The following is a 14,072-nucleotide window of genomic DNA, read 5'->3' as shown; positions in this document are numbered from 1 at the left end:
ACTATGAAGAATATGTGGTGCAGTGTCACAGGGTCTACCCCAAGCCCTTTCTTGTGTAGCTCTGAGGCTGGGTCATGCAGCTGCGGGAGGGGTGAGAATTGCTGCTGTCTTCCTCTTGGCAGTTTTAAGATCATTTGGGATAAAGCAAAGAAAAGCAACACATTTTACATTTCTGAAAGGGCAGGTATTTCACTCTTTTATTCTCATAAACTAACCAAGAGATTTGCTTGCAAGTTCTTGGAAAATTCATCCACACTCACAGAATAAGTACTGTAAGTGTGGGGGCCAATTCACTGTATTCTTCACTTGTTAAAGTGGGAGCAGTGGAGGTGGGGAGTGCAAGTCTCAGGTATTTCCCTCCAAAATGTGTCACAGAGCCAGAGGTCAGCCACACCCAGACTCTGCCTTTATTTCAAGAAGTCCAGATCCTGCTAGTCTGGAGTTTAACAGGTACGCTAAGATAAGTTACGATTCCTCACAGGAGTGCTACTTTGCCAGATCATATCCCAGTGATTGCCCCATTACATATATGTCTGTTATCTTGAAATATCTATATTCTTGTCAAACACAAAAAATCTTAGGACAGCTGTCCTCAAGGCTTTCTTTACCTCCTTGTTTTTCAGGCTGTATATGAGGGGGTTGACCAATGGGGTTAGGGCTCCGTAAACAACAGAAAGCACTTTGTTCAGGTCTCTCAATGCCTCAGAGCCTGATAGCAGATACACAATGACTAGCGTTCCATAGAAAATTGTCACCACAATGAGGTGGGAGGAGCAAGTGGAAAAGGCCTTTTGCTTCCCAGTAGTGGAAGGGATTCTCAGGATGGTAGAGATGATACAAACATAGGATGCCACTGTTAATAGAAATGGAGGCAATGTGAATATGCAGGAATGTATGAAAGCAGTAACTTCCAGCATGTGGGCGTCACTGCAGGACAGTTTTATTATTGGGCTAAAATCACAAAAAAAATGGTCAACTTCATTGGAGCCACAGAATCTTAATTGTGACATCATAAATATTATGACAGCAACAGAACTAAATCCATTGATCCAAGACCAGGCCACTAGGTGGAGGCAGAACCTGTCATTCAAAAGGACTGCATAATGTAGTGGTTTCAATATTGCCAAATATCGATCATAGGCCATCACAGATAACAGAGAACACTCAGTGGTTAACAAAGATCCAAAGAAATATAACTGTGTGATGCAGTCACGAACAGAAATGGTTCTGTCACCAGTCAGGAGACTGGTCAGCATCCTGGGCAGGATGGTGGAACTGTAGCAGGTCTCTAAGCAGGATAAGTTCCCCAGAAAGAAGTACATGGGGGTGTGAAGTTGATGATCAGCCACAACTAGTGCAAAAATGAGGATGTTCCCAGTCATGGTCACAATGTAGATCACCAGAAACAGCAGGAAGAGAAAGATCTGCAGCTGAGGGACATTCCCGAATCCAAGGAGGATGAATTCTGTGATGGACGTTTCATTTCCCTGTTGTTTTTTTCCCATTAGTTTCATCTAAGGAAAATATATAAAAAAATCCAATTTATAGTGTAACTTCCATTTCAATAAACTCAGCTTTTTAATTCTGGTTTCTCACTGCTGGTTGCAATGTCTATGGTTGAGTCAAGACTCCAGATGGCAGAGGCATTCTTGGTAAATTTTTTGAAAGTGCCTATATTAAATCACTTTGGAATAGTTCCTATTGTCTGGTATCTACATGACAGAACACATCTCCTCTTCTGCCTCCTGAACATCCCTGTGTATTACTTTAACCACAATGTCTGAGATTACCACTGGAGATTAAGGGAATTAAATGCCACTCACATGGCTTCAAATCAAAATATCAGTCATCTCCAAAAGCTGGGCTCATACCTCTTTTACCCATATTTACATTGCAGACTCCAGCAGATTCCAATGGAGTGGACATTAGAATTGGATCCCAGAGACATTGGTTTTATTGCTTTCTCATCCACACCATGTCCTTGGCTTGTCACTTCCCCCCTCCAGGTCCCTGTGCCCTCATCTATAAAACAGATGATGAGGATGGTACCACTTAGCTTTTCTTAATATGATTTGAGATTTGTGAAACTAGAGCTCTACAAATGCTCAGTTGTTCTTGTGTAAAATGGATTTAATGATACTTAAGACAGTTTACTAAATTCTTTAATAGCTATGACAATTACTGCAATATAACAATGCTATGTTATCATACTGCTATCATATGAGACTATGCATATCTTTGAATAAACTCTCAGACGAGAAATTAAATGAAACTCACAGTCGCATCAAACTTTTATATTTTCACCTTAGTTTCTGTAGATATGGCATCAACTCTGTGTTTAACACATTATTTTTATACATTTTCTTCTCCGTCACCTCATTTTACTGATATACCTCTGAAATCTCTCCTAAAGGGAATCACACAGTATGTTTATTTCTCTGCAAGGATATTCACCATTCTTTCTGACAGCGGTTCAACACCTAAAATTTACTGGCAACATTTTCAAGAAATGCCTAAGAGACAGATTTTGAAATGTATTCATCCACCTTAACTTGTGGATAGGCACTTTGAACATTTTAAACATGACGCAGAGCATAATCTGTATAGCTTGATTTTGGAGGTCTGCCAATGTCTGTTTGGATACGGTTTGGGGAATATGTCTTTGTCCAGTTGCTAATTCCAGTTGGTTTGATGAATGCCATTTCTATTTGCAACCATCTCTCTGGATGGGATCATCTCTTTTGTAGAAGGAAACCTACAACGGGTTGTAGGGTAAGATATGCCTGGAGAGCAGTGACAACACCATCAAAGGCCATCATCACTGAATGGTTCACCCCTGATGAAACAAGGGGAGTGTTGAGAGGCCCACATCTAGGAACAGTGCACAGTCACTACCTGGATCCAGGCAACTCAGTAGAACATGGGATTCAGAGGTCAGATTCAATCACAATGGTCCAATGTCCATTCTGAGTGGGGAATTGGACCAGGAGGTTACACTTGCATCTAAGTTTTCCCCTTGACTGAAACTCAAAACTGCCCCACTAAAAAAAGCCACAGGAATATTTAGTAATCCAAAGAATGGAACAGATTCTTCTGGTTCTAATGTCACAAGGCTTCTGGTGCCATTAGAGTTTTTCAGCTAACAATCCTGTTTTCACTGTTTTTATTATTTGTACCTAACCTTTTTTTTATAACCCCATTGCTGCTGCTGAAAAACACAGAGAGGATGGGAATTTGGAAATATGGTGTAGTGACCTAACCTAGGCGGAGATATGGAAAGATGTTTTTCATTCATTCAGAATAACTGCAGAGATAGTCTGGCACATAATTAATGCACATGCTAAATAAATAAATAAATAAATGCCTAACTCCTATTAATGTCCCCAGCTCCTACAGTATCAAAACACACAGCTGGAACACAACATTTCATTTGGCAAATAAACTCTTGGGAATAGTTTCACGCACAAATGTATTTAGGTGTGTTTGTTGTAGTCAGGATAACCCTGCAATTTTCCATTGGGTGCAGGAGCATAACTCATACCCAGTGAGAACATAGAATGCAGGGTATGGGCAGGGGCGGCTCTAAGGATTTTGCCATCTCCAGCAAGGCAGGCAGGCTGCCTTTGGTGGCATGCCTGTGGGAGGTCCTCCGAAGCTGTGGGACCAGCGGACCCTCTGCAGGCAAGCCACAAAAGGCAGCCTGCCTGCCGCCTTCGCAGTGACCGGCAGAGCGCCCCCCGCAGCTTGCCGCTCCAAGCACGCATTTGGCATGCTGGGGCCTGGAGCCACCCCTGGGTATGGGCCCACCCAGAAGGAAATTAAGCCAGCCTGAAATTTTGACTTACTCCAGAATGAAGGGGCTCAGGTTTTGAAACAGTTACAGATGTTTTGATGGGATTTATTCCTCTAATTGCCATTGAAGAAGATGTTCAGTGGCAAAATAAGGCTGTTAGGTTGAAATTCCAAACATAGTCCAGGACTGACTCAGTTGAAATTATGATGTATGTAATAAATTCCATGTGTCAGTCTGAAGTTTCTAAGCCTGAAAATCAAAAAGGAATCCTCCAAAAGGTGGAAACATGGACAAATTTCTATGGAGGAGTACGAAAGTATATCACAGGTGTACAGGGACAGAATCAGTAAGGCTAAGGCACAAAATGAGTTGCAATTAGAAAGGGACATCAAAGGCAACAAAAAGAGGAATTAAACTTACGTTAGTAGTAAGAGAAAGACAAAGGAAAGTGTACGTCCTCTACTTAGTGGAAAAGGAAAGCTAATATTTGATGACATCAAGAAGGCTGGAAAATTCACACAACCGGCATACACAAGAACTCCAAACATCTATCCAAAGACTAGAATGTCAGTTGAGTCAGTGTGAAGTGATGGAAGTAGCTACAAGAATATTAAAAGCTCTTTTTGTTTAGAATATCACCAGGTTCATTTATCACTGTGCTTCTCTGTAGACTAGTGTCCAGTTCTTAACTTTTCAGCCACTTTTGGACTTTCTAACACACATGACTTTGAGATACACTCATGGGCCAGTGCAGGCTTCCAGCTACTAGTGAAGAAGTAAGCAGATTGTCTCCAGATTGCTTGGCACAGTGACTTTGCTGACCTGGCAGCTAAATGGTAGGTAACATTTCAGAGAACAGGGACCTCAGACAAATTTGATTAAATTAACTCTAACTTTTAAAAAAACCTTTGATTAATCCCTACTGGATGGAATATGAAATGTCACTCTCCTTTCCCCTCCCTACCCATTCTTCCCCTTTCTTTTCCCTCCTCTCTCATTTATTTACGTTTCTGTTCTTCTGCTTTATTTTATTTTTTTGGGGAGGTTTTTGTTCTCCACTTCATTTTGGGGAAAAGAAAAATACAAACAAATTAATAAGAAATGTACACAGTTAAGAGTACATTACTATTACTGAGTTAACATTTAAATAAAGAACGATTAGACATTTAAAGGAGTTTAAAGGAAACAATTTCCTTGTCACTTACCCCAGTGATGTCAATAGAGATGCGCTGCTGTAACACTGCAATAAGTGAGAGGAGAATGACACCAAAAGAGAGGTGACTTCTTCTTTCTCTTCAATTTTGTAATGCCCCTATATAAATTCTTGGCTTGCACATTTGTCACATTCACAGCACTGTTCCCCATGGCTGAATTGCAACCACCTATATCTGCTCCGGTGACCACATGGGAATTCTCACCAAAAAGTCTCTGCTGTGATGTTGCCAGGCAACTAGAGCTATTGTTTAGTTACAAATGGTGACAGAGGTCAGCTGTGACTGATACCAAGTTTCTGCTTGTACCTATTGGGTGTCTGGGAAGTGGGCGGGCAAAGCCCGCCCACTGCTAAAGGATCCTCCCCTTGCCTAAGGGGAGGAACCACAGGGCCACAGAACCCACTGAGTGCGGGGGACAGCTAAGAAAAGAACAGGGACAGGAGTGAGGTCAAAGGGTCAGAAGGAGGGAACCTAACGGGGACACCGAGCAGAGAACCCCGGACAGCGCCCACTGCTCCTCGAAGGCGTCAAGGGAGCCAGTGGACGCCGCCCAGAGGAACTCCGCCCGGATGCGTGATCGGACCATGGAGCGGAAGCAAGCCCCACAGTCACCGGAGTCTCCATCGGCCAACCTCCCCTCCCTGGTCGCGTGGATGTTTCTGCTTGTAGTTGGGTGGTTACCTGGTCCAGCCCTGACAAGGTAGAAGCAAACCCTGGGAAAGTGCAGGGTCTAGGCAAAAAGGCCCAAGCTGACTGGGGAAGGAGCTACACCTGGGCCACACCCCAATCAGGGCAGCTGGGCCTTATAAGAAGGCCAGGGCAGCAGAGCAGAGGCTTACCTCTAGCTGTGGAGGGAGACTGGCCTGGCCTGGACTGTAGGGGAGTAAGAAGGTACCTGGGTGTGAAGCAGTGCTGGGGAAGAGCCAGGGGAGCTCCAGGCTGGTGACTCCCCAGGCTGCAGGGCCTGGTTCCAGGCCCATAGAGATACTGGGTGGTAGAAAAAGGCAGCAGGCCAAACTTCCTTGCCTGTGATGAGTGGCTTTTATACTGCAGTCTGTCTAGTGAGCAGGGGCTAGGTAAGGACTGGTAGTAGCCCAGAATGAGGTGAGGTGAGGTTGGGGTAGTGGATGGGGGCTCTCTGGAGAAGGGAGACTTACGAGATTGTTGGGGTATTGCCAGGGGGCAGCACACGAGAGAAAATGGGCACTGGAGTCTGGGAGGGACATGGGGGGCCAAGATGTGGCAGATCACTGGCCTGCAGAGGGTGGTCTGGGCTGGAAATCAAGCTAATTCCCTGAGAGACCAGTGGGAGGTGCTTCAGGGATAAGTCCACACACTGCTACATCTGATATGGGGTGAGTTATAGAATGGGCAGCTTCAATCCATAAGGGCTGAAAAAGCTGAAGAGGAGGGGGAGGTCACTTGGTCATCAGAGAAAGCTGCAAAATGATCATAAATGTTGTTTTGTAGTGACTGCCTGGGAGGACAGGTGTCATGTTGCTGTAGTATCCTGGTGAGATACCATAAGGACACAGATGTTAACGGTAGCCAGCATGCTGAGCATGCCTATAGGTGAACCTCTACTATCTTCATTTCAGAGTTGGGAGCAGATCCATTCCTGCCTTGGAGTTAGACCACTATGTTACTACTCTTCTTTAGCATTTCAAGTTCTTCCTCAGTCTTCCTGCATCCTGGAGGGAAGGGAGATGGTTCCTTTCTATTCCCTCCACCTCTCAGCCCTTTCTGGGGTCCAAGTCTCCCCCTATAAAGTGTGACTAGTTCAGTGTTGTACACTATGGCAGGTAGGAAGAACAGGGCCCCCTGGATGGGATCTGAGAGGAGCTGTTCTGTTTCCTCAGCAACCCCTGTCCATTCTCACGTACAGCACTCAATAATGGGAATTGCTTCTCTTTATCAGCCAGGCATTAATCTGCCTCAGTTCTGCCATGCCTCTTCAATATGTGCTCCCCATGGCAACCATGCATAGCAATCCCCAAATCCCTGTGAAAGTCAATGCCTAACGCTGGGGGACATAGTGAATTCTTATTCAGGCAAAATTCCACGGGTTGGTGGGCTACTGATGTGAGTCACAATACAGATTTAGGATTCAAAGACAATTGAATTTTGATTCCCTATCCTGAGCCATATCCCCACACGTAATGAAAATAGTTTTTTAGCAAAGATTGGTCACCACTCAGCTCTAGAAACTTTCCCCATAGCTGAGTACAATTGGAAATGCCATGCATACTGCAACCATGCTGGCTCCTGTCTTTCCTCCTTGGCGTATCCGTAAGATGAATGTTTGGTAAAAGTGATACCCTAATGTAAATACACACCATTTATGTGCACACGATCCTGTTTCTCTCTAGTATCAGCAGTAAGCAAATATAACTGCCTGCTTCTAATTCACATGGAAAGATGATATTTCTTTAGATCAAGTGTTAAAGGTCTACGGTGATTCAGGGTTCAATAATTTTGGCAGGGCTAGCTAGTATCTATGTACTCCATATGCACATCTGTCTTATATGTGTAAGGTTATAAAATTTTCAGATGACACTCAATTGGAGGGGGTTGCCAGCACTTGGGAGGACAGGATTAGAATTCCAAACAGATGTGACAAAATTGGAGAATTGATGTGCATTGTACCAGATGAAATTCAGTGATAAGTGCAAAGTATTTCACTTTGGAAGGAAAAATCAAATGAACAGCAATAACAAAATGGGGAGTAACTGACCAGGCAGAGTCCTGCAGTAACTGGGAGTCACAGTGGATCAAAAATCAAATATGAACCAACATTGTGATGCAGTTGAGGAAAAGGCTCATATACTTTGGGGGTGTATCAACAGGAGCGTTGTATGGCTGCTGTACTCAGCACTAGTGAGGATTCAGCTGCAGTACTGTGTCCAGTTCCGAGTGCCACATGTAGGCCTTGCTGGAGCCCTTGGTATAACTAGCAGTGTGAACCAAAGTCTGTGAACCAGAGAAGGCCTGGCCTTGGCAAATAGCAATGCACCAACTATTAGCTAATACCAAGTAAGCACATTGCTGACCTGAGAAGATGGTACAGGAACACCCAGAGTTCAAGTAAATGTGTAAGCACGTTCCTAGGAGATGGTACAGAGACACACTGACCCCTCGTATGATAAAGAAAGAATGACAGGATAGTGGAGGAGAAAGTTTCATGGAACTAACAGTTACAAAGTACAGATAGTAACATAGTGTCTGGTGTGTAATACATAACTTATTTGTGTAAAAGGAGAAGTCACAGGAGGGGCCTCTTTGTGCCAGCCTAAGGGACAAGATCCTGGCATCTTTACTGAGCCAGTGCCCATGTCTTGAGCATGCATGCGGTAGTGTACATGTAACCATTGAGCTGGGGATCTAGGACTGTGCCTCATCAAAAATAAACCTGGCTGAGTAACTTCACCAATGAACCCAGCCTGTGGTCTTTGTTTATGAACAATATCAAGGTCTGATAAGCTGCATTCCCTGTTAGTGTAGCTGATGTCAGAGCTCCAGACACAGCAGCACTTAGCAGCTTTAGCACTGCAGCAGCAATACATCACTTTAAGAAGGATGCAGATGAATTTGGTAGGCTGTAGGCTGGAAGGATAATGGAATGGTAAAATATTAGTTTCCATTCCCAGTGACCTGGTAAGCAGCAAATTAGTGCTGCCAGGGAGAAACGGGGAGCATTCTTCCTGAGTCATAAACTCTTCCTTTGGCTGCTCCTGGGGCTGTGTGACCCACCTCTCGTATGTAACACAGGAGTATGTAACATGTAGCCATGGAACCTTTAATAACACTGATGAAGGCCAAGTCATCAGTGAGAACTCTTGGCACATCCATACATTTACCTTCTCTCGTGGAATCATTTTATGATATAGACCTGCAGCATGCGAATTGGCAGGAAAGGAAGAGTGATGTCATCGTGGCTGCACTTAAGAGTGATCTGAGCTGCTGACATAGCCATGTGCATAATTTATTCCTAATCTAATTATTAGACAATTTTTCTTAACAATTTAGCATCATTAAAATCTAATGGTTACAAACATAGCCTACATAAATATTTTAAATCAGTTTTAACATTATGGAAAGTATGAACGGTATGGTTTATTTCAGTTATAAGGTCATTCGGGGGAAAAGGTAGGAGAGGGGACAAATGCTAAATTAATGCTAAAATGCAAAAAACACTTTTTAAAATTTTATTCTCATGAAGTAATTAAGATATTTTCTTGCAAACTCATCTATGCTCAAAATATAAGTAATCAAAGTTCAGAGATGATATACAGTATTCTTCAGACATTTGAGTGTGAGTGCTGGTGCAGTGTATGTCTCAGAATTTATCTTGATGCGCTAATACCCCCCTCCCCCAATTTTATCACATGACTACAGGTGCTCAACACACAGACTGCGCCATTAAAATCTGTCCTTGAATTCAAAATATCCTTATCCTGATATTCACTAGTTCAACAGGCACACTAAGATAATTTAGGGCTACTCACATGAGTCAGACTTTGCAAGTTCATGTCCCAATGATTACCCCATTACACATATGTCTGTTATCTTGAAATATCTATATTCTTGTCAAAGACAAAAAATCTAAGGAGAGCTTTCCTCAAGGCTTCATTTACCTCAGTTTCTCAGACTGTATATGAGGGGGATGACCAGTGGGGTCAGGACTCCATAGAAGACGGAGAACACTTTGTTTAGGTCCTTTAGTGCATCAAAGATTGATAGCAAATACACAATGACTAGAGTCCCACAGAAAATTGTCACCACAATAAGGTGGGAGGAGCAAGTAGAAAAGGCTTTTTGCCTCCCAATGGTGGAAGGGATTCTCAGGATGGCAAAGATGATACAAACATAGGATGCCAGTGTTAATAGAAATGGAGGCAGAGTGAATATAGAGGACTGTATAAAGCAGTAACTTCCAGCATGTGGGTATTGCTGCATGACAGGTTTATTATTGGGGTTAAATCACAAAAGAAATGGTCAATTTCATTGGGGCTACAGAATGTTAACTGGGACGTCATAATAATTAACATGGCAATAGATGTAAATCCACCTATCCAAGACCCAACCACTAGCTTGATGCAGAATTTGCTGTTCATAAGTGCTGCATAATGCAGGGGTTTGCATATCGCTAAATACCGATCATAAGACATCATAGATAAGAGAGAACATTCAATGGTTGCCAGAGAACCAAAGAAATAAAATTGTATGATGCAGCCTCTAACAGAGATGGTTCTGTCCCCAATCAGGAGACTGGCCAGCATCCTGGGCAGGAATCTCCATTCTTTTAAGGCCCTGGCTGGGATGATTTAGTTGGTGTTGGTCCTGCTTTGAGCAGGGGGTTGGACTAGATGACCTCCTGAGGTCTTTTCCAACCACAATCTTCTATGATTCTAAAAGGAATAACATAGCATGTTCATTTCTCTGCACCATTCTTTCTGACAGTTGTGTAACACCTAATATTCATGGAATATTTTCAAAAGGGCCTAAAGGTGATATTTTGAAAACTATCTGTGATAAATGAAGCTGGAGGGAGGAGCTCCTTTTATGGACACCCAGCGAGCCAGTTAGCTTTAAAGTCCCTCTTGGTGGCTTCTTGCTTTACCTTTAAAGGGTTAAAAAGTCCCCCAGATAAAGAAAAGGAAGTGGGCACCCAACCAAAAGAGCCAATGGGAAGGCTAGAACTTTTTAAAATGAGGAAAAAAGCTTTCCCTTTGTCTCTCTGTTTCTCTCTCTGGCCTGAAGAGAAGGGGGCAGCTAGAATGCTGTGTAAAGTTTGGACCAGGTATGAAAATTCATCCTAGAAGGATTAATTGGGACAAGGAATGTTTAGATAGATGTGATTAGGGTTATTTCTTTTATTTTCTGTAAGCTTGTGGACTCTTCTCTGCTAACCCCAGATGCATTTGTTTCCTTGTAACCTTTAAGCTAAACCCCTAAGAAAGCTATCAGAAGCAGGAAGCCTGCTAAACAACCAGTAGGGCCAATGGATGATTGAGATGATAAAGGAGCACTCAAGGATAATAAGGCCATTGCAGAGAAACTAAATGAATTATTTGCATCAGTTTTCATGGTTGAGGATGTGAGGAAGATTCACAAATCTGAGCCATTCTTTTTAGGTGACAAATCTGAGGAACTTTCCCAGATTGAGATATCATTAGAGGAGCTGTCAGGTTCCCTCCTCCCTCTGAACTCTGGAATACAGATGTGGGGACCCACACAAAAGATTCCCTAAACTTATATTCTATCAGTTTAGGTTAAAACTTCCTCAAGGCACAAATTCCTTTCCTTGTCCTTGGACAGTTTTGCTGCCACCACCAAGTGGTTTACACAGAAATTCAGGGAAGGGTCATTTGGAATCCCTATTTTCCCAAAATATTCCCCCAAGCCCCTTTACCCCCTTTCCTGAGGAGGCTTGAGAACGAACTACCAACCAGTTGCCTTAGCAATGTGAGCACAGACCAGACCCTTTGTCTTCAGGACACTGAACTCAATCAGGTTCTTAAAAGAAGAGCTTCATAAAGAAAAAAATAACAGAATCACACCTGAATAATCAGGATGGAAGGTAACTTTACAGGGTAATAAAAATATTTAAAACACAGAGGTTTCCCTCTGAGCTGAACTTTACAGTTACAAAAATGGGAATAAAACTACCTCTGTAGCATAGGAAAAGTCACAAGCTAAACCAAAAGATAAGCTAACACTTTTCCTTGCCCTTATTTACAATTTCTGTGGATTTAGATGGATTATACTGGATATATTTTCAGGAAATGTTGTACCTGCTTGGCTTCTCCCTCCATCCGGAGAGGAAACAACGAAAAGCGAACAACAAATAAATCTTCCTCCCCCTCATCCCAATTTGAAAGTCTCTTCTTTTCAGATTAGTCCTCAGTTTTTAAAAAATGGCTGCGGAGGTGACTTCAGTCAGGTAAGCCTGACTTCAGTACTAGGCAATCTGGTTGAAGCTATAATAAAGAACAATATTATCAGACACACAGATGAACGTAATTTCTTGGGGAATAGTCAACATGTTTTTTGTAAAGGGAAATCATGCCTCACCATTGTACCAGAATTCTATGACGAGGTCAACAAGTATGTAGACGGGAGGATCCAGTGGGTACAATGTACTTAGATTTTCAGAAAGCCTTTGACAAGGTCACTCTCTGACGGGTTCGGTCACGGAGATCCCCTCGGGACTGTCACCTGGTGTGCTGAAATTATATCTGAGCCTAATATCCCTGCCAGCTTGGGACTCTAGAACCCTGCCTTGTTGAGCCAGACACACTAGCCTGCTGAAACATAGACCCAGGGTCTGGGCCATGCCCCCAAAGCTGCAGACTTTAACCAAAACAGCTCGGCAGGTTACCTGTCTCCAGCACCCAGACACCCAGCTCCCAATGGAATCCAAACCCCAAATACATCTATTTTACTCCATATAAAGCTCATGCAGAGTAAACATAAATTGTTCCCCCTCTATAACACTGATAGAGAGATATGCACAGCTGTTTGCTCCTCAGGTATTAGTCACTTACATTGGGTTTATCAATAAACAAAAAGTGATTTTTATTAAGTATTAAACAGGATTTAAGTGGTTTCAAATAATAACAGCCAGAACAAAGTAAGTCACAAAGTAAAATAAAATAAAACACGCAAGTCTAAGCCTAATACATTAAGAAACTGATTACAGGTAATATCTCACCCTCAAAGATGTTCCAATAAGCTTCTTTCACACACTGGACTCCTTCCTAGCTTTGGCACAAGGTGGGAATCTTTTGTCTCCCTGGGTCTCCATCCCTCGTTCTAAATAGAAAAGTACCAGGTTTAAGATGAATTTTATTATCAGGTGACATGGTCTCCACTCCCCATGGGCTGGCCCACATGTACACAGGCTTTCAAGTAACTAAGGCCATTTACAATTGAGTGTTTCTGGAGCACCCTTAATGGCCTCCCCCTAATATGTTTACATCAGTGATACAAATTTATATCTTATTCTCCAAAGTCCAGATATAGAAATAATACATGCAAACAAATAGGATGAACACGCTTAGTAGATTACAAGCTTTCTAATGACACCATACAAGGGGTATTAGTGTAAAGCATATTCCAGTTACGTTATATTCATAAGCATATTTTCATAAAGCATATGGAGTGCAACGTCACACCCTCACCAAAGGTTCTTAAGCAAAGTAAGCAGTCATGGGATAAGAGGGAAGGTCCTCTCATGGATCAATAACTTGTTAAAAGATAGGAAACAAAGGGTAGGAATAAATGATCAGTTTTCAGAATGGAGAGGGGTAAATAGTGGTGTTCCCCAGCAGTCTGTACTGGACCCAGTCCTATTTAATATATTCATAAATAATCTGGGAAAAGGGGTAAACAGTGAGGTGGCAAAATTTGCAGATGACACATAACTATTCATAATAGTTAGGTCCCAAACAGACGGTGAAGAGCTACAAAAGGATTTCTCAAAACTAGGTGACTGGGCAACAAAATGGCAGATGAAGAAAAATGCAAAGTAATGGAAAACATAATTCCAGCCACACATATAAAGTGATGGATTCTAAATTAGTTGTTACTGCATAAGAAAGAGATCTGGGAGGCACTGTGGATAGTTCTCTGAAAACATCCACTCAATGTGCAGCGGCAGTCAAAAAAGTGAACAGAATTTTGGGATTACTTGACCCAGCTGCCACTCGCACAAATGGACACAAATTTTGTAGCTCAAACCCCCTTAGACACAAATCAACAAAATCATCCCCACAGCACAACCAACAAAACCAGTAGCCCCAAACAGACAAAGCTCCTCACAGTAGTACACACTCACACAAATCAACCCCCACACAACACAACCTGTACAAACACACAAATCAGCACAATCACCCACACAACAACACAACCTCTGCACAAATAACCCCAGGCAACTCTCTGCAGCACTGAATGTTGACTCAGTGTGAAGTGACTCAGAATGGTTGATTTTAATTTAGAGTAACTCCAGGTTCATTTGTCGTTGGGATTCAGTCTGCTACTGTCTAATTTTTAATTTATCAACC

General features: G+C 42.6%; 1 protein-coding gene across 1 annotated transcript; it reads right to left on the bottom strand.

The window, feature by feature from the left end:
• Positions 1–536: 536 nt before the first annotated feature.
• On the bottom strand, positions 537–1,514 carry LOC115638016 (olfactory receptor 1020-like). The gene has a single exon (XM_030539613.1). It carries the CDS (start codon positions 1,512–1,514, stop codon positions 537–539), a length of 978 nt encoding a protein of 325 aa, XP_030395473.1.
• Positions 1,515–14,072: the final 12,558 nt, after the last annotated feature.

Source organism: Gopherus evgoodei, chromosome 21 (genome assembly GCF_007399415.2).
Source record: "Gopherus evgoodei ecotype Sinaloan lineage chromosome 21, rGopEvg1_v1.p, whole genome shotgun sequence".
Classification (NCBI taxonomy): Eukaryota; Metazoa; Chordata; order Testudines; family Testudinidae; genus Gopherus; species Gopherus evgoodei.
The sequence above is the reverse complement of the archived record's forward strand: the minus strand, read 5'-3'. Positions and strand labels throughout refer to the sequence as shown.

Bases quoted from the DNA above. Each gene is read 5' to 3' on its own strand.
- LOC115638016 (XM_030539613.1), bottom strand. From the start codon at position 1,514: ATGAAACTAATGGGAAAAAAACAACAGGGAAATGAAACGTCCATCACA.